Source organism: Oryzias latipes, chromosome 2 (assembly GCF_053564925.1).
Source record: "Oryzias latipes strain Hd-rR chromosome 2, Olatipes_Hd-rR_3.1".
In the NCBI taxonomy this organism is placed as follows: Eukaryota; Metazoa; Chordata; class Actinopteri; order Beloniformes; family Adrianichthyidae; genus Oryzias; species Oryzias latipes.
The window spans coordinates 29134521-29153642 of record NC_136238.1 but is presented as its reverse complement, the minus strand read 5'-3'; the positions used below and the strand labels follow the sequence as shown (position 1 = coordinate 29153642).

General features: G+C 43.9%; 2 protein-coding genes across 3 annotated transcripts in view; one reads left to right on the top strand and one right to left on the bottom strand.

The window, feature by feature from the left end:
* The window catches only part of LOC111949070 (NACHT, LRR and PYD domains-containing protein 12-like), a 350272-nt gene that overhangs the window by 15893 nt on the left and 315257 nt on the right, over positions 1-19122 (top strand). For both annotated transcript variants that reach the window (XM_078934387.1, XM_078934394.1), the window contains 8 exons: positions 2485-2622; positions 2705-2827; positions 3274-3378; positions 3915-4034; positions 5567-5622; positions 5710-7558; positions 9313-9489; positions 18641-18817. In XM_078934387.1, the coding sequence (XP_078790513.1) occupies positions 2537-2622; positions 2705-2827; positions 3274-3378; positions 3915-4034; positions 5567-5622; positions 5710-7558; positions 9313-9489; positions 18641-18817 (2693 nt within the window). In that variant the 5' untranslated portion in view covers positions 2485-2536. The remainder of the gene's footprint in view (positions 1-2484; positions 2623-2704; positions 2828-3273; positions 3379-3914; positions 4035-5566; positions 5623-5709; positions 7559-9312; positions 9490-18640; positions 18818-19122) is intronic.
* Positions 1-19122, bottom strand: part of LOC144987763 (uncharacterized) — a 296127-nt gene that overhangs the window by 39680 nt on the left and 237325 nt on the right. The gene's annotated exons all lie outside the window — the stretch shown is intronic.

The following is a 19122-nucleotide window of genomic DNA, read 5'->3' as shown; positions in this document are numbered from 1 at the left end:
GAGAGAGGGGGGGGTAGGAGGGTGATAATAGGAGGGGAAGGGGGGTAAGACCATGAAGCAGCATAGAGCAGACAGGTTTACTGGTTGTTTATCGTTACGGTAAGGTTCAAATGTAGTACAAAAAGGGCGGGGCCTGTTCACACACACTCAAATATTATCAACACACCTGCTAGCCGCAAAAATGTCCACATGTCAACATGTACACAAAACAGATAGTGTTCACGAACGCATACCTATGCCTTTAAACCAACTAGTGTGAAATCTTTCATTCATTCAATCATGCAAACTATTAGTGCAAAGGTGAGCTAACACCTGTGCTCAGGTGAGTGTTTATGTTCTTCTAAAATGGATGGTGGAATGTGAAAAGAAGGAGGAGGAGCGCCCAGCCACCCCCACACCCATACCCCCGCCGTAGCAGCAGCGGCAGCCGGAATTCCCCCAACGCCACACGGGAACAGGCAGGGAACAACCGCCCCCCGGGCGACCAAGAGCGCCACCCAGGCCAGGGCCAGCAGGACCGCCGCGAGGCCCCCAGAGCCAGAGAGCAGGGAGGCGCAGAGGGAAAGAGAGCGCCGCCCCAGCCCAGCCAGGAAAGCAGCCCCCCGCCGCGCCGGAAGAGCCCAACGCAGGGCCCCACCGGAGAGGGACGCCCACAGCCCCAGACGAGCACCCCACCACCACCCAGGAGTTCCGGGCATCCCCCCGCCCCGACCCCAGGTACGAGCCAGGACCCCCCAAGGGAGACCCGCTCCGCACTCCAGGCAGCCACCCACCCGGCCCACGGTTGGTCCAGGTAGGAGCAAGGCAGGGGCCCGCCGCCCCCGCCCAGGAGGGGGGAACCCCGGGTAAAAAAGGGCGGCCCACAAGGGATGTTATAAATATGGCCCGACCAGGCTCGGCCATGTTGGAAGTTTGGCGGGGCCCATTTGATGATTTTCTGACAGAGTATTGTAGCCACCATCAATAAAAAAATATAAATACATTTACCAGAATAAAGTAGTTTAATTATGTGGAAAAATTTTAATTTTATGAGAATAAACTCATAGGTTTGTGGGTAAAAGAGTCGGTTTTATGATACTAAATGATGGTGACAGACGTAGAGAACATTGTTTTTCATTCAGAATCGGTTTCACTAATAAGGAAATATTTCATCTTTTAGTGAGTCGGCATTGTTTATTATAAGTTAAAGGAAATTAAAAAGAATTTCAGGACACTGGACATCTTCAACAGAAGATTCTTGACCCACAGGAAGTGGATTTCTGTCACTACCATTTACTGCAGAGTAGGTGCAGTGGTCCAAATGCATTATGCTAGGGTTACACAATCGACTTTTTTGAAAAAGCTTGACTGTTTCCTAGTAAATTATGACTTTTTCTCATAAATTTATAACTTTTTTTCGTAAATGTATTGTTTTATTTTTAGGGAGAACCTGCTTTAATTAAATAGCTTAAACAGGCCTGTAGTTCTGTTTGCACTTTTCTAAGGGTGCATTCAGTCTGGAAAAATCTTTTTCGAGACGTATTTTGAGATGTGTTAAAATAAACCTAACAAATAAACAGCTGGACCATCTTTTCTGTTTGAAAACGCGACAATCATTGCTTTACTTTTGTCTGGAGCTCATCGGTTCCTTCATTGCAAATCTGTTTAAATCATGTGACCAAAGGACGGATTGTATTCAGACTAAGGAATCTCAGAGCGAACCAGAGCTCAGTCCCATTGGAAATGAACTGACACCACCTCCAAAGACGGTCAGAGAGAGGATCCTGGTGCCAGACCAGGGTCCACTTGGGTTTATTCAGACTGAAAATTTGTTCAGGATTATCAGGGGAAAAAAACTCTGGTTCACATTAAACCAAATGAGTCCAGTCTGAACACACCCTAATTATCTTTTTATGGACTAAATTCACTGAAGCTGAGTTTTGATCCTCCGATTGTGTTTTCATTGTTTTCACTTTACCAGAAATACATTTTATTAGAAATCCTCCATAGAAATGAGAACAACTTTGTGGTAAATTTGTCTCTTCAGAAGTTTTTCTTCTGCAGCTCTTCTAAAGAAACAAACTAGAAAGTAACTCAGGACTCATGTAACAGTTTTCAGAGATTAGTGTTGTAAGGTAATGGATTACTTTTGAGCAAGTAACCTGTAATGCTTTCCAGTTTAGAGGTTCAACAGTGGAAATAAAATTCTCTGAAGCTTTGTGGGGAAGAATTCCCGTTTCCTGAAGTGTAGAAACAGGAAGTTTGTTGTTTCTTTGTGAAAGTGACTGAATGGAAATGTTGCTGCTGCAGCTCCATGTCTCCACCTGGTGGAGGGAGAGCAGAAGTGCAGCAGCTGATGGCAGCTTCCTCTGCCTCCCACTGCTGTCTGACTGCATTCACCTGAACGTGAGAGGAAACACAAGAGAAGAGCCAATCAGTGGAGGAGCAGCTGATCTGTTGGTGAAGGAGGATCAGAGCTGATGATGAGGAGGGTTTCCTCTGCAGGTGAAGGTGGAAGGTGTGTGTGAGCTGATGTGGATCCAGTCAATCCAGCAGCATGGATCAGTGGGAGGAACCACAGGAGGGAGCCCCTCCTTCTAAAAGCAGAGATGGTTACCATGACAACCAGAGCAAAGCTCAGAGGTAAGATGAACATCTCCAACTGTCCATGATCTTCTCCATGTCAGAGCTCAGGAGTCACACCAGCAACCTTCATTCTTCACAGGAACCAACCTGGACCTGGACCTGGATCTGGATCTGGACCTGGATCCAGCTGGGGGTCCAACAGGAGTGAAAGATCAGATGATTATTTAAATGCATATAAAAACATTCGTTCAAGAGTGAGACAGTAAGTATTTGTCAGATGCATGTTATGAATTCAAATGAAAAACCTGCTTGCAGTGTCACACAGAAGGGGGCGCTTTACCAGACTGTCTCACTACAGAGGAGTCTGTACTGTCCTCACAACATGTGACTCGCTGCTGCTAGACAACCATTAACAAACAAAAGTATTTCCAAGTTTTTTTCAGTTGCTTGTTTAATTTCTCTTCTTCTTCTTGAACAATACTCATATTTCTTTGTAACTGAAATAAAACAGAAAAAATGTGTTCACAGACATTAGCTTTAGCTTTAAACACAGTTTAAATATTAGAAAATGCTTCTTTTGACATCGTAACTAAAGGTATTACACTGTTCATGATCTAAGTTCAATAGTTCAACATGGAAGACAATCTGATTAACCTCCAGAACAGAAGACATTAGTTTGTAATAAAACATTTTTTTTTTCCCCATCAGGATTCAACAGAGATTTGGATTGGGATCCAGTTGGGGGTCCAACAGGAGTGACTATTCAAAGGATTTTAATCCAGAATTCAAAGACATCCATCCAGGAGTGGAACAGTGAGTGTTTGTCAGAGTTTTTGGAGGCTGGATTGTAGTTCAGATGATCAACAGTTTTCAGATGAAGGACTTGAGGTCTGGTTCAGTTCTGGATCTCTCTGATCAGACTCACTTGGAGCATCATGTGTGTGATGAGATCTTTTCAGTTGAGTCTTCTGAGAGTCTCTGAGAGACATCAGAGATGTTGGAGAAGAAAACATGTTGACTGCTGACTCTGACTGACAGCAGCTCCAGTCTAATGAGAAGAATCACTGCAGACTCCTAGGATTCAGATTTTCATGCTTTCCAAACATCACATTGTTCTAGTTGGACTTTCTGCTCTCAGAATTTCTACATTTCTACATGGAGAATTGGAATCAGCTTTTCTAGAAAAAAGTCTGGATTGACTGACAGAAAATGCTGAAAGCTGGAAACTGTTGATCCAAACATGTCATGTTATTCCAGACTAAACAGCTCAGTCTGTGTTCATGTCAAAGTCCATCAGCTGTTCATGAAGAAGCAGATCCTCCAACACTCTGATGGTTTTCTGTTTGCAGAGGTCAACAGGTCACACAGAGAGTCCAGTCTGCAGCCTCCAGCTGTGGCTCCATGAAGAGTGACGAGTCCAAACTATATCCTCCAGACTTCAGAACTGAACCAGGACCTTCAGACTCACAGTAAGAAGCAGTTTCTAGTGAACAAAGCAGAGTTCAGCTCTCAGCAGGAACAACAATGTTCTCATCAAGAACATCAGCTGATCCATCCAGGAAGGTCAACCATCTGCTGTGAGCGCTTTAGGTCTGAGAGGAAAGAAAAGAGTTGGACAACTCTGGAGGACACAAAGCTCAGTCTGTGAGGATGAAGCAAACAGCTGAACTTTTCTCTGAGCTCAGTCCAGACATGAGCTCCAAACACAGCTAACGCATCATTTAGACCAGGGGTCGGGAACCTTTTTGGCCAAGAGAGCCATAAACGCCACATATTTTTAAATGTAATTTCGAAAGAGCCATACAATAATGTAGTGTCCCTTTCCCACACTGAGGCACGGAGACTTAACCTCTTTTAGGGTTCTTTATTGTGGTTACTGCAAACCACAACGAACGCCGTAAAATTAATTCAGCAACTCCTGAATCTCTCCCGCTGAGGCGAGAGAGAGCGCTTCTCCCAACTTTATATTCCCCTGCTCCCGCTCCAGCCCTCCCATTTCCCTTATTTGGCCCATAGCTGAACCCCATTGGTCCAAACTCCCCAATGACAGGCTGAGCGACAGAACTGAGGGCCAATCAGATCTCTGCTTGATGCGTTTAATGAACTCCAGAACTTTTAACGCGGCTCAACAGCCACCCAGCCCAACTCAGACCGCAACAATATGTTTAAAACTAAATATACAGGTGAATGTGTGCATTCGATCTAATTTCAACATTTTTAAAGTACAATAAGTCTGTGGATTATTTTTAATAACATTGTTATGCTGTTGCTAATAAATGATAAGTATTTCTCGTGGTGGTTTTGCTGATTGTCTGGTGACTAGTCTGGTTGATACGTGGTGAGTTTCTGCTTCGTTCAGGCGTTGAGACTTTAAACGTGATCGTAGGTCTGAATGTTCTGTAGATGTGACAGACTGATCACATCCAGACATGGAGCCAAACACATACTCACGCAGCGGGTTTTATGATTTTGCAATCCCTGCGCGGTTCACTGCCCCCCCCCCCCCTGCTTTCTTCCTCTAACATCCCGTCCCCGCAACTGCGCGCTCTTTCTCAGAAACGGGAGCGTGCAGTTTTAGGCACGGCAATTCACAGGTTTCCAGCTGGTACAAACTCTGTGAAATAATAGATAATAGTAAACTGATAGTGCTGGCGCAGATTTTGTTCTCCAAGCACCGCTCATGCTGCGCGCCTCTGTCCGAGAAGGACTGGTCTAATGAAAAAAAAAAAAAGTATAATTAAAGATTTGTCTGCGAGCCACATGTGACCATCAAAAGAGCCATATATGGTTCGTGAGCCATAGGTTCCCGACCCCTGAATTAGACCTTCAGATGGACAAGATGTGCTCTGGTTTCACCTGGAAACACATTTGTTCACATTCAGCACAGTCTGGATCCCAATATCTGAGTCTGAAGATCAGAGAGGATCTGCTCCATGATCAGAGTTAGTCTGGAACTTCCCACTGACTGCTTTGATTGTTGTTCACTAATGTTTCTCCTTAGTGTCCACAGAGAGAAGAAGAGGAGCGGACCCCAGTCTGCAGAGAGAGCCAGAGCTGGTGAGTCAGAGCCTGATCATCTGCTGATGGATTCTTCTGGAAACATGTGGAACAATCATGAAGGAGCTTTCTTCTCTGCTCTTTCAGCAGATGTTGGTCTGCAGGAGATGTTTGGAGAACATCAGATCAGTCTGAGGAGCAGAAGTGAACATGTGGCTGAAGGAACTGAAGAAGCAGGAAGAGAAACGCTCCTCAACAGGGTCTACACTGAGCTCTACATCACAGAGGGACTGAGACCAGAGGCTCACACTCAACATGAGGTGATGCAGCTGGAGACCACCACCAAGACCAACCAGCTCCATGACACTGCAATCAAGAACCCAGACATCTTCAAAGTCCTCCCTGACCAACACAGATCCATCAGAGTGGTTCTGACCAGCGGAGTTGCTGGAGCTGGAAAAAGCTTCTCAGTGCAGAAGTTCACTCTGGACTGGGCCGAGGGCTTGGAGAACCAAGACATCAGTGCTGTGGTTCCTCTGTCATTCAGGGAGATGAACTTGATCAGAGATGAGCAGCACAGTCTTCTCACTCTGATCCAGCTGTTCCATCCAACACTCCAGAAGATCCCAGCAGAACAGCTGTCTGTCTGCAAACTTCTGTTCATCTTTGATGGTCTGGATGAAAGCAGACTTTCTCTGGACTTCAACAACAGTCCGCTGGTGTCTGATGTCACACACAAGTCCTCAGTCAACGTGCTGCTCACTAACCTCATCCAGGGACGTCTGCTGCCCTCAGCTCTGGTCTGGATCACTTCCAGACCTGCAGCAGCCAATCAGATCCCTCCTTCATGTGTGGACAGACTGACAGAAGTACGAGGCTTCAATGATGCTCAGAAGGAGGAGTACTTCAGGAGGAGGTTCCCAGATGGAGAGCTGTCCAGCAGAATCATCTCCCACATCAAGGGCTCCATGTCTCTCTACATCATGTGTGAAGTTCCAGTCTTCTGCTGGATCACTGCTGTGGTTCTGGAGAACCTGCTGACCCCAGAGCAGAGAGGAGAGCTGCCCACCACCCTGACTGACATGTACTCCCACTTCCTGATGGTCCAGACAAAGAGGAAGAAGAACAAGTACCAGCAGGAACATCAGACAAGTCCACAAGAGCTGACAGAGACGGACAGGGAAGTTCTTCTGAAGCTGGGGAGGCTGGCATTTGAACATCTGGAGAAAGGAAACATCATGTTCTACCAAGAAGACCTGCAGCAGTGTGGTCTGGATGTCACAGAGGCCTCAGTGTACTCTGGAGTTTGTACTGAGATCTTCAGAAGAGAGTGTGAGATCTTCCAGAAAGCGGTCTACAGCTTTGTTCATCTGAGCGTTCAGGAGTTTCTGGCTGCAGTCTACATGTTCCACTGTTACTGCAACAGGAAGGTAAAGGTCATTGAGGACTTCCTGAAGAACAACATGGAGAACCCATCCCTGGATGAGTTTCTGAGTAGAGTCATGGAGAAATCCCTGCAGAGTCAAACTGGACACCTGGACCTGCTGGTTCGCTTCCTTCATGGTCTCTCTGTGGAGTCCAACCAGAGACTCTTAGGAGGCCTGCTGGGTCAGAGAAAGAAGAATCCAGGAACCATCCAGAGACTGTTAGGAGGCCTGTTGGGTCAGACAGAGAAGAATCCAGAAACCATCCAGAGAGCCATCAACAACCTGAAGAAGATCAACAGTGAAGGAGTCTCTCCTGACAGAAGCATCAACATCTATCACTGTCTGATGGAGATGAAGGACCTCTCAGTTCATCAGGAGATCCAAGAGTTCCTGAAGTCAGAGAACAAATTGGAGAAGAGACTCTCAGAGATCCACTGCTCAGCTCTGGCCTACACTCTGCAGACGTCAGAGGATGTTCTGGATGAGCTGGACCTGTACCATTACAGCACATCATCAAATGAGGGTAGATGGAGACTGATCCCAGCTGTGAGGAACTGCAGAAAGTTCAGGTGAGTCCAGAAGTGATTGTGATGATAAATCAGATCAGTGTTCAGATTGATTTACAAAGAATGAAAGGTTTGAAAATGATTAAAAATAAAAACATGAAAGAAGAAAATCAGTTTGTTTTTAACACTCATATGATCTTTTAGCTAAAGAGCAAAGAAGGATCATATTTTTCCAAATGAAATCCAATCTAGAACCTTCTGAAAGGTTTGAACCCAAAGCAGACGGTCCAGAATAAAAGGATGTCTTCATTTCCACAATGTCAGTCATTCTAGAAGCACATTTCTACAATGTCAGTCATTCTAGAAGCACATTTCTACAATGTCAGTCATTCTAGAAGCACATTTCTACAATGTCAGTCATTCTAGAAGCACATTTCTACAATGTCAGTCATTCTAGAAGCACATTTCTAGAATGCTCTTTCTTCTGTTCATCATCTTCTTTCTAGATAAATCATTCATCTGTGAATGAAACAGTTTGATGACTAAAAGAAGAAACGGAAGCAGAAACTTGATTTCTTAGGTTCTTCTATATCAGACACGGTTGTGTTTTTTCACATACCGTATTTTCACGACCATAGGGCGCACCGGGTTATAGGGCGTGGTCTCAGTTATGGGTCATTTTTCGGTATTTGACAACAGGGGAGATCCTCTCCAGGGCCGACAGCAGATCTTCCTTCACGGTTCACATCCTTGTTCAGACCCTCCAGAACGGGTTAATAAAAGAACCAGTCTCTGTCTGACTTTTTTTAAATGACTGTTCTCTCTGAGTAACACAAACTGAATGCTCACACACTCAGCTGAGTGTCTGCCCTCTCCTTTTGCAAACGAGAGTGGCACTCAGTACACACACGTTTCAGTACACACACATTTCAGCACACACAAATACATACTCATTGTGGAAAAAAGCAGCGGGAGAACAACTGAGTTGGTTCTCATCGTCTTCTTCTACTGCTCTGCTGAAGTCCCACAACTACACATTAGGCACAGCGCCTAGCCCCCTACAGTTTGGAGAAAGTTTACGTTAAGTGCGCCTAGTCATGAAAAGAAAGTACCTGACATGTTTTGATGGACGTCTTCCGTCTTCGTCATAGTTGAGGAGGACTCTGACTCTGACTCTGCACAATAAAGCTTAGCATCACAGCTAACTTGTTAACCTACACAGGTTCTTGTTCCTCCATAGAAACAGTCACTTTAGCCTCTTTCTACCAAGAAGAGCTTCTGGAAAGTTCTGCCTGAAGGTTGGTGCTGCTGTGGTTCTGTTCATGACGGGAGATGTGGACCTGAGGAGGAAACTGGATCCAAAGTTCTGCAACAGAACAGCAAGATGAACTGTTGTTGTTTACAGCTTCAGAGCTAAAAACATGAAGATATCATTTTGGAAATGAAAACAGAAAACTCTCAGAAAACTGGATCAGAACCAACATTTAAAAACTGTTAACATTCAATCATCATCTTCATCATCCTCATGGTCAGAGTGACAGCTGTCAGTCTCTGGGATCCAGATGATCTACTGGTAACTTTGGGGTTCAGACCTCAGATCACTGACAGACTGAGGGCAGCATGAAGCTCCATGGAGCTCCACCTTCTCTCCTCCAGCTGCAGATGAAAGAAAGATGAAGGTCTGAGAGAGACTGACGAAGAGGAATGGTTCATGATGAAGATGAAGCTCTCATGAAGAGAGAAATGTCCAACTGGAACTTCATCACAGCCTGAATTCCTCATAGATCACCTGTTTCTGTCTTTCCTTCTCTTCACAGACTTCCATATAAATGTGGACTCTCAGAGACTCACTGTGAAATTGTGGCCTCAGCTCTGAAGTCCAACCCGTCCCACCTGACAGAACTGGATCTGAGTGACAACATCCTGGAGTGCTCATCCTTGAAGGTTCTGTGTTCTGGACTGGAGAGTCCAAACTGCAGACTGCAGACTCTGAGGTCAGAACATTGAAGCTGCCGGTTGGTTCATTTCTACATTTGTTGTTCTTCACTGAAGCTGAAAGGTTTAGATTCAAAGATTTTCTGGATTTTCTACAAAGTGAACGTCTTCGATTCTTTAAAGAGTCTGCAGTGGAAGAAAACAGCTGCTTAGATTTTCTGTAGAACAATGGAGTTGCCATGACAACAACAGCTTCAGATGTTGAAACATTTGACAGATTTCTGAGTTGAAAGAGTCAGAAAACAAACAAGAACTCAAATTAATGACAGACTAGTCATCCTGATCAAACCTGTCTGAAAGCTGACCGAGGTCAAAGTTCAAATCAGACACAACAGAGCATGTGAGCGTGCACACACACACACACACACAAGTGTGAGTGCAGACTAAAGAGGAAAATCAGAGAAAGGAGAGTTTTGGTGCAGAAATGAAAGACTTGAGTAAACCTGCAGAGGCAGATCTGTAGCTGCATATCAGTTTAATGTCAGACAATATTTTTAATGACCAGAGTCTAGCAGGTTCAAGCTGAGGTTAGAAGATTAACAATATTTGATAAAGGATTAAATTCAAGTTATAAATAGAATGACTTTAGCGTCAGCACACTGCTCCACAGCAACACTTCTCTCAGAGATCAGTGGTCCAGAGTGTCAGAATCGATCAGTCTTCTGATCTCTCCAATGGTTAACTAGACTCCTTCTGATGGGGTTCCTCTGTGTGGAGTGGGGTTAAATGGTATGACTGAAGTGTCGATCTCTTCCGCCACAATAAACTCAGTTTCATAGCAGCTTCACTGTCAGGAAACATTCCAGCTACGGTCACAGAGAAAACTGCCACTGTGTGATGGGGAGGCATCGGCAGAATCTTCTAGATTAGCTGCTGCAGCCTCATTTTTCTGATAGTCTTTGGCGTGGTCATGAATGTAGACGGCGGCAGTCCCAGAAGCTCCTGGCTGCAGTCTGCAAAGCGAGGCGTGCCTCTACGTGGGCGGAGTTAAAAGCGTTAAGTCCCGCCTACTGTGTGTGATTTATGGTCACAGTAAAGGTTGACATTCAGAAACATTAAGTGTCTCATTTTTGAGAAGCTGATCTAGTTTCTTCAGTCAGTAATGATCTGCTCTGTTCAGGAGAAGATTCTCTCAGTTCTCAGGTCCAGGTTGGTTCTGATCCAGTTCTGGATGGAATTGTTTCTTGCAGACTCTAAATTCTCTTTTCACATTATTAGTTAAGGTGAAGTTTTTCTGGATTTAGCTTCTTTTTCCAGTCTCTCTGTAAGTTTTTGTTTTGATGTTGTCTCTTCTAGTCTTTGGCGCTCTATTCCATTCAGCTTTCACTGCCCCTCCCCCGCTCAGCACAAACACATATTGACCGATTATGAGCGGCTTGCAGAGACAAAGAAGTGAGAGAGTGAAGGACACAGTTCAAAATGGTTTCCAGGAAGAAGTTGGTTCTTGTTCTCTTTTAAAGACATTCTGTCTCCAGTCGTTTCCACAGTGGCGCGTTTAGTTCAGACTGTTTCTTGGATTTGCCTGTGACTGTGATCGTCTCCAGGATTTGTTGATAACATGAACCACATCCTGATTATTGACTTGCTGCAGCTGTGAACGTGCTGAGGAAGAGGAGGGTGGTGTGTTCGTCCACGGTGCAGAAATGGGGCAACAGCTGGGCAGAATCATCAGCTAGACTCGATTGAAACTGTTAGTGTTCAGTAAAACAGCTGAACTGCTGCACTATGGGATCTGTAGTTACTTTGTTACCAGCGCTCATTTTGCCGCACCTTTAATAACAATAATATAAAATGATCTCGCAGACCAGATGTGGTGGACCGAGCAGTAGAAGACAAGGACAGCTAACACTCAGTCAGACATAGTTTCAGAGTTGAGAAACGTAATAAAGAACATTTCTCTAAAAGAATATGAGACTGGTTCTTTGGCTGAACCCGCTCTGGAGGCTCTGAGGGTCTGAACAAGGGGGGTGAACCCTGAAAGAAGACCAACCTTCAGCTGTGGAGAGAAGATCTCTCTGGCCTCTTCTGACCACGGTCCGAGGACAAAGCAGGAAATGTTCAACAGGAGTCTGCTTTCACTGTTCTTCTGCTTCATTCATGAGTAGCCGGATGGCGACAAGGCGGACTCTGACAATGAGGAAAGGAAACCTGTGTTTGATAGAAATTTAGCCCAGCTCCCGCTGCCTTTTTAAACACACTATATGCACGCTTTACCGGGACATGGGAGTTTCTGTTCATCTTTGTAGCATTGCAAAATAAGCCCCCATGCCCCCCCCCCCCCCCCCCCCCCCCATGAGGAGAGGGCTGTCAGTCAGTCATCTGTATTTTGAATCAGCTGAAGATCAAGACAAGTCAAGAAAATGAAATGTCAGTAAAGTCATTGATAAATGAAGACGTCTTTATCTTTATTGTCATCTGACTGTAAACTGAAGACCTGCAAGAGAACAAAGGCACATTTACTAGAGGGGGGGGCAGACTGACAGAAAAACACTTTTTACCTGATTCTGCCTCCAGGTGATTCTTTTTCATATGAAGTTTAGAACAAAAACAGCCTAAAAACATGATAATGGTCTGGATTCTTGTCATGATGTCATTGACAGGAAAGATGCAGCACTCTCATGAGGGGGGGGGGGGAGACTTTCAGCTCAACAAAAGTTAGATACAAAGTGGATCATGTCTGTTATTATATTTATAAAGTACTGTTTTTTGAATAAATGTCCTATAAATTAATCTTGTTGTATTTCTCCAACTTGTCTTAAAGTCTGTTCCATGAAAATATTGTCTGACATTAAACTGGTTTGTGGTCGTTTACCAGCGACACATGGAACAGCCCATTAGCATAGTGTAGCATATATATGGTGGACTAGTGATCAGAAAAATCAGGAACGGCTCAAGAAGAGATGAGGCAGAGACTGCAAGATTTGCTTTGAAAAAATACCAAATAATTAGTAATAATTTGACAAAAAAAAAAAATCAGACACAACATGCAATACTGAGCAAATAAGGAAAGAACAAATCCAGGAAATTATAGGGGTGTCACAATTCTCCAAATCCTCGATTCGATTGCATTTTCCATTCTAATGTCACTGTTCGATTCGATTCTCGATTTTTACATTTATTCTTTTTAAAGCACAGATTGTCATTTTTTAAACTAGACTTTAATACAATAGAATATCTGATCTTTGTTTACGATGTACCACACTACATTGTCAATTTTAAAGTTTTTATTAACAACATAATGTTACAATAAACGCGGCTTATTTGTGGTAGGTATAAACTGGTAGTTGGCTCCTACAAGTTGATAGGTCATATGACAAAGATTAGGACGTGATCGGATGATTTTAAAGTAAAACCGAAGCCAAACATACCTTGTAGCGTCATAATCCGGCTCTCCTGTCATGTAATGCGATTGCTTCCGGGGTAGCGGTCGCGGTCACATGACCAGTGTTGCCAGATTGGGCGGTTTTGGTTCTAAATTTGCGGGTAAAAATGGCTTTGGGCGGGTATGCATGATTTGGGCGGTTTTAGGGTCTGTTCAGCGGGTTTTTTCCACTCATGAATATATAATAGCGGACTACGTTAGGCTGGGTGGCTGTTGAAGTCTTATGTTCTGAAGCTCCGTGAACGCACCAGGTAGAGACGCTTAATGGGTTCTGTCATCTAACCTGTTGTTGGGGGTTTGCCGCCCCTCCTCTTAGAAGTTGCGTTCTTTAAAGCTGACACCGCGGTCGCGTGTGGGCGGAGCTACGAGCTAACGATATGGTCTGATCGCTGCATGTCTGTGTGTATCGATTCATGGTAGAGACTGAGAATGTGGAGAGATCAGGTTTATTATTTTGAAGAGTTCTACTTGGTAATCATGTTTCCATGTTTGAGTTCATAAAATCATCCCAGAGAAAGTCTCTGCTTCAACTCTCACAGTGAAAGCTGTGTCTGAATCTGACGCCATGTGTTTCCATCTCTCTGACAGTTTAAAGCCAAAGCCCCTCCCCCGCCTCTCTACCTGCTTTTCCTCTCTACCTGTTCACCTGTTCACATCCTCTGCAGCTGAGAGTTGTTTTCCCCTGCTCTCCTCCAGTGTGTCCAACACAGAGAGCGCTAAATACGGTCATCATAGAAGCAGGTTGACACGGTAGTAGTCGGGGCGCTTTGGCGCAAGCGCAGCACAAGAATGGAAGAGGTTATACATAGGTTATAGCGGGTTAAGAAAATGAATGGAAGAAGGTACGCTGAAGAAATATTCAATACTGTACTCCTTTTATTAATAGTCTGAACTATCTTTGATTTTGAGAAATGTTTTATTTTGAAAAATCACCGTATCGGGTACTTAATCAGTCCAGTAGGGGAAGAAAATCTACAAAAGCTGTACATTGTTGTTTCTCCCAATCATAGATAGATAGATATGATTGTGCGTTTTGACTGGACAGGTAGCTGTGAAAAAGCCAGTCGAGTATATATCCCCTTTCTACATCTGTGATTTGTGAGTGTGTAATTCATTTGACTAGATCTAGCCAAATTTACAACACGTACGTGCAAATCATCTTGCAATTTGGAGTTTCTCTAAAACCCATAGAAAAAGAGCGACATCAACTGCCTATCACTATGTTCTTCTCCCGAACAAACACAGCTGCACCGCGGACTTCAAAAGAAGAAAACACTGCAGAGCGGAGTCAGGATGCAGCAGCTCAGACTGAAGAGCAGTGAAATACACCTGAGTCTCTATATGGCTACGTTCACACTGCAGGGCTTAATGCTCAATTCGGATTTTTTGAAAAAATCCGAATTGTTTGCTAGACCTTTCACATTTCCAAGTAAATCCGAACTTTTGTGATCTCCAGTGTGACCGTGACACGACCCAAACGAGACCCGCATGCGCAGAAGCCAGAAGAATACTCAACGGTGAACGACGTCACTTGTTGTTTGCGGAGCAAACGTTAACAATGGATGTCAACAACAGTGTTGTCAAAAGCGGAGCTCTTTTTGTAATATTAAATTTATTTTCACGAAGGAGCAGCACAATTACAATCTTCTCATTTTAATAAGGCAATGGAGTCGGGATCGTCTGTACCCACTGTTGTGGAATGGAAATGTGCATGTGTTGGGGCCACGCGCCAGCGAGTGTGCAAGCGCGTGCCGCGATAGAGAATGGGGGGGGGGGGGGGGGGGCAGTGTGGGCGCGCATTCATGTTGTGTGTTACGGAGGAAGGAGGAAGGTTTCCCCCAGAATAAATGCTATGGACTCTTTATCAACCCGTTCTGGAGAATTTAAGGATCAGAACAGGGAGGAGGAGGAGGATCGCCACGGGTCCCCCGCGCTTCTGAGCACGGTGGGAAAGGAGAGAAAGAAAAAAAAGTTATCGCGGGAAAGGTTCAACACCACGCTCTGCCATTTATCTGGAATTTTTTTCAAAAACCGCTCAGTTGCGATCAGAGCCCTGGAGTTTGGCCTGAATAGAGCGATCAGCCCAAATATTAATCCAATCAGTGACCTCCCTTCTCTTCCACTGACTGGTCTCAGCAGCATCGTCCACCATGGTTGATGTTTACGTTCTTGTTCCCGCCTACTTCAACGCAAAATGATGACGTTTGTTGCGTGTCGATGACGTACAGTTCGGAATCAAGTCGCCTGGCCGGTCAGACAGCGGTCGCAATTGAAAAGAACGGCTACAATTCGGAATCAGGACGGCAAACCCACGGGGCCTGGGTCGCAATTGAAAAGATCGGATCTGTGTCATTCAGACTGTCATGAAAAGATCGGAATTGGGCCGCTTAGGGCAAAAAATTCGGAATTGGGTCGTTTCAGCCAGCAGTGTGAACGTAGCCTATTTGTCCCACTGTACTTTGTATTTTTTTTCATAATCATTTTAAAGTTTCTCCCGTTTAATCCAATTACTCGGGTCGCGGTGGGCGGGGCTAATCTCCGATTTGAAGCCTTCTGTTCACATCGATGATTAAAATTATTATTTCACAGTACAGTACAGAAGTTATTTGTTGAAAAAATTTTTCTAAAGTACTTTGATTTGTGAAACAAAGGCTTGAGCCTGTAAAATGGTCTGTTCTTTCTTTTCAATGTATAATAGAGTATTTAATTGTATAATAATTGTTAAAAAAAATAGAGGTTTCTACTTCACGGATTTTGCCTATCACGGGTTCTTTTTGGAACGTGACCCCCGCGAAAAACAAGGGTTTACTGTACATGGTAACAATGTTTCCATGTTTGAGTTCACGACATCATCCCAGCTTCAGCTCCCTTCATGACAGTCGCTGTAGCATCAAGTTAATGCTTGCTGTCCTGCGTTAATACGTCAGAGAAAAATAAAACCAGAGAACCTGTCTCCATCAAGATCAAAACTATCATAAGCTTCAAGAGTCCCTAGCAGGCTGGTTCCGCTTTCTGCAGCGGGTCTTTCTGGCTGCCAGCTTGGCTTCCTGGAGCCGCCACAGTGATGGCGTGTGAGGGAAACAGACTGGATCTGTGAGCACAGACAAACAGAACAGAGAAGAGCTCTGGGAGAAGGGTCAGGCATTTTTTTGTTGGGTCTGATGGTTTTCAGATGACTTTTGGGCTGGAAAACTGGGACACTATCCAGCAATCCTGCCCAGAGAACGAGAGTCTGGAGTATTTCAACGGGAACTTCAAGACGTGGACGACCGGCGCTTAAAGAAAGCTCCTCTGTGGTCCACAGGAACCCTCAAACTACAAAAACAGAGTTGTCCATGTTTGAATCTTCTGCAGCAGACAGATTGTCTCCATTTGATCCTCTAATGTCAGCAGAAATATGTCATCTCTCTGTCTGGAACACCACAGAGCGGGTATCTAGGAACACGAGCCATCTCCAGGAATCAGCCAATGAGCGTTTAGATCCCGCCCACTTTCACTGCCGTTTTAAAATAACGAAGACCCAAAGATCCACACAAGACACAAGTCCCACTCTGATACAGAAATAATACACAAAACACAGAACAAAACAAAACTAAATACGGCCACAGCCGTAACATTGGTTCATTTGTAAGTCCTTCTATTTAGCCAATTGTGATTGGTTCCTGATCTATAGAGGGCGGGAACAGGTGAGGAAGAAAGGAGAGACGGACAGAGTTGGAGACAGAGAACATGGTGACTTTTCCCTCCAGAGAGACAGACGGCTTCCAGTGTGTTTGTAGAGACATTTGGACACATTTGGATCAGAACATGAGCTGGGATTGGTGAGTGGAGGAACTGCGGGTGAATAGCTGTTTTCTGGATGGGAGTGGGAGTTGAGGCTGTGGTGTAACGTGCATCACGCTGATCACATGGAAGCCGAGTCGTCGTCTTTCTGTTCTCTCTGGATCTGACTGGATTATTGCAACAAATTCCATGTTTTCCAAGAGCAACAACAAGCCTGCAAGGCTTCTTCTTGGCTTTAAGGTGCCGGTACCGGGACTAAACTGGACCGTGCATGAGAAAAGCTCTGAAACGGTTTCAATGTTCTACGGTTTGGACTTCTGTGCTTTACTTTGTTACTTTGATGGAGACATTGATTTGTCATTTGGATGGAAACCAGAGTTTTCTTTAGTTTAGATAGAGACTAAAAGGAGACATTTATGTTTTAGGATCACTGCTGTCATTTAGTTCATACATTTCACTAAATTGGAGAGTTTTATTGGGGAATTATTCACATTTTTGTTCCAAAAAGAAGTATTTAAACGTTTTTTTTTCATAATAATAATAATAATAATCCCTTTATGTCAGACTCATAAAAGGTCCATAAAAGAAGACAAATCCAGACATCCAGGTTTTTATCTTCTGAACTCAGTGGATTCATAAATGATCATCACTAAACACTCAAATTAATTAGATTTTCACTTTGTGAAATCAATGACGTCATATCACCGTTTAAATAAAAAGTAGTGAGCATGATGTTAGAATTACTTCTAAAATCCAGGACACTAGATATTCCTGCACTAAAGCAGATTGAATTCTATTTAGCATATTATAGGAGTTTGTGTTCATAATGACAAACTCAGTTTTCTTGCTTTATGGACTTTATTTTATTGACAGCAGGTCAGTTTGTGCTATTTGTGTAGTGATGAGAGGATCTTTAGTTGTTTACAGACTGACTTGGAATATGAATTAGTGACAGAATAAATGTGGAACATCTGCCAAGTGGAGTCACATCTCTTTCTCCTCCTCCCTGTGTCCTGACTGACCCCCCCATCTTGTTTGATGTTAAACTCCTCCCATGAATCAGTGACACAGTCCTCCGTCCTCAAAGTCCTCCGTCCTCACAGGGCTGGAATTTGGACACAGCCTGTGAAACAGCCCTTCTCAGAGTCACTAATGACAACCTGATGGAGAGTGATGCAGGAAAATGCTCTGTGCTACTGCAACTGGACTTGACCACTTCCTTTGACACTGTTGACCATTACGTCCTTTTGGACAGGCAAAAAAATTGGGTTGGGCTATCTGGTTGTGCTTTAAACTGGTTCTCTTATCTGACTGGCAGATCTTCTTCTGTTGTTTTTTCCAAATTTAAGTCCTCTTCTTCATCCCTCACTTTTGGTGTGCCACAAGGCTCGGTTTTGGGACCTTTATTAATTTTATATATGCTCCCTTTGCACCATTTTCATAAACTGTGTCAGTCAGTTTATTGACTGACACAGCTCTCCTCTTAGGAGGGAGGTGCAGGTTTTTTTTCCAGCAAATTGTTGTGCTGCTGTGCTAAAGAAAACAGAAGAAACTTATTAAAAAAATATTGCACATATTCTGACTGAGACTATTTACATTTTTATTGGTCCTTTATTGGCTCCGTCCTCACAGGGCTGGAATTTGGACACAGCCTGTGTCTTTTTATTTAGTTTTTGAAATCTGACATTTTTGAAATGGAAGCTTTAAATCTATTGGATTTTAAATATTTAGCCATGAATAATTCATGATGATCAATGACATTTCAATTCCTCGTCTGTTTAAACTTCATTTCAAGTCATTTCTAATCTCTTGCATTTTCATTCATGATCATGTTTTTGGGTCCAGATCCAAAAGAAATGAGCAAACAGTGAAAATGTCATCTGTCAGTCTGTCATCAGGGCGAGTCCCACCTGACTGAATGGACCAAGTTCCTGGACCTCCAGCTGCATCACTGCTCCTGAACACACTTTTCTGTCTGATTGCAGGTTGAGGGAATGCAGTTTGTCAGAGATCAGCTGTGAAGTCCTGGTCTCAGCTCTAAAGAAAAACCCGTCTAATCTGACAAAACTAGACCTGAGCTGGAACCAGAACCTGCAGGATTCAGGAGTTCTTCATCTGTGTGGTTTTCTGGAGAGTCCAGACTGCAGACTGCAGACTCTGAGGTCAGTAAAGAAGCTGAACTCCCTGAAGGATGAGAACAACGGATCAGATGAAGAACTTTCTGATGTTTCACTGGAGGATTTTCTGTCTACAGCTGTGTTTGAAACAAACTGATGATTGGTTCAGATTTTCTTCATCAATTGAAATGATTGTTCTGATGATTGATAGAAACTGATCTGTTTCAATCAGGATCTTGTAAATCAGGATCTCCAACCTATTTTAGAACTCGGATCCATTTCATGTCAGAAAAATGTTCACAGATCGGCCTGTAGAAAGTTCAAGTTGGCGTCCAAATTAGTTTCAGCTT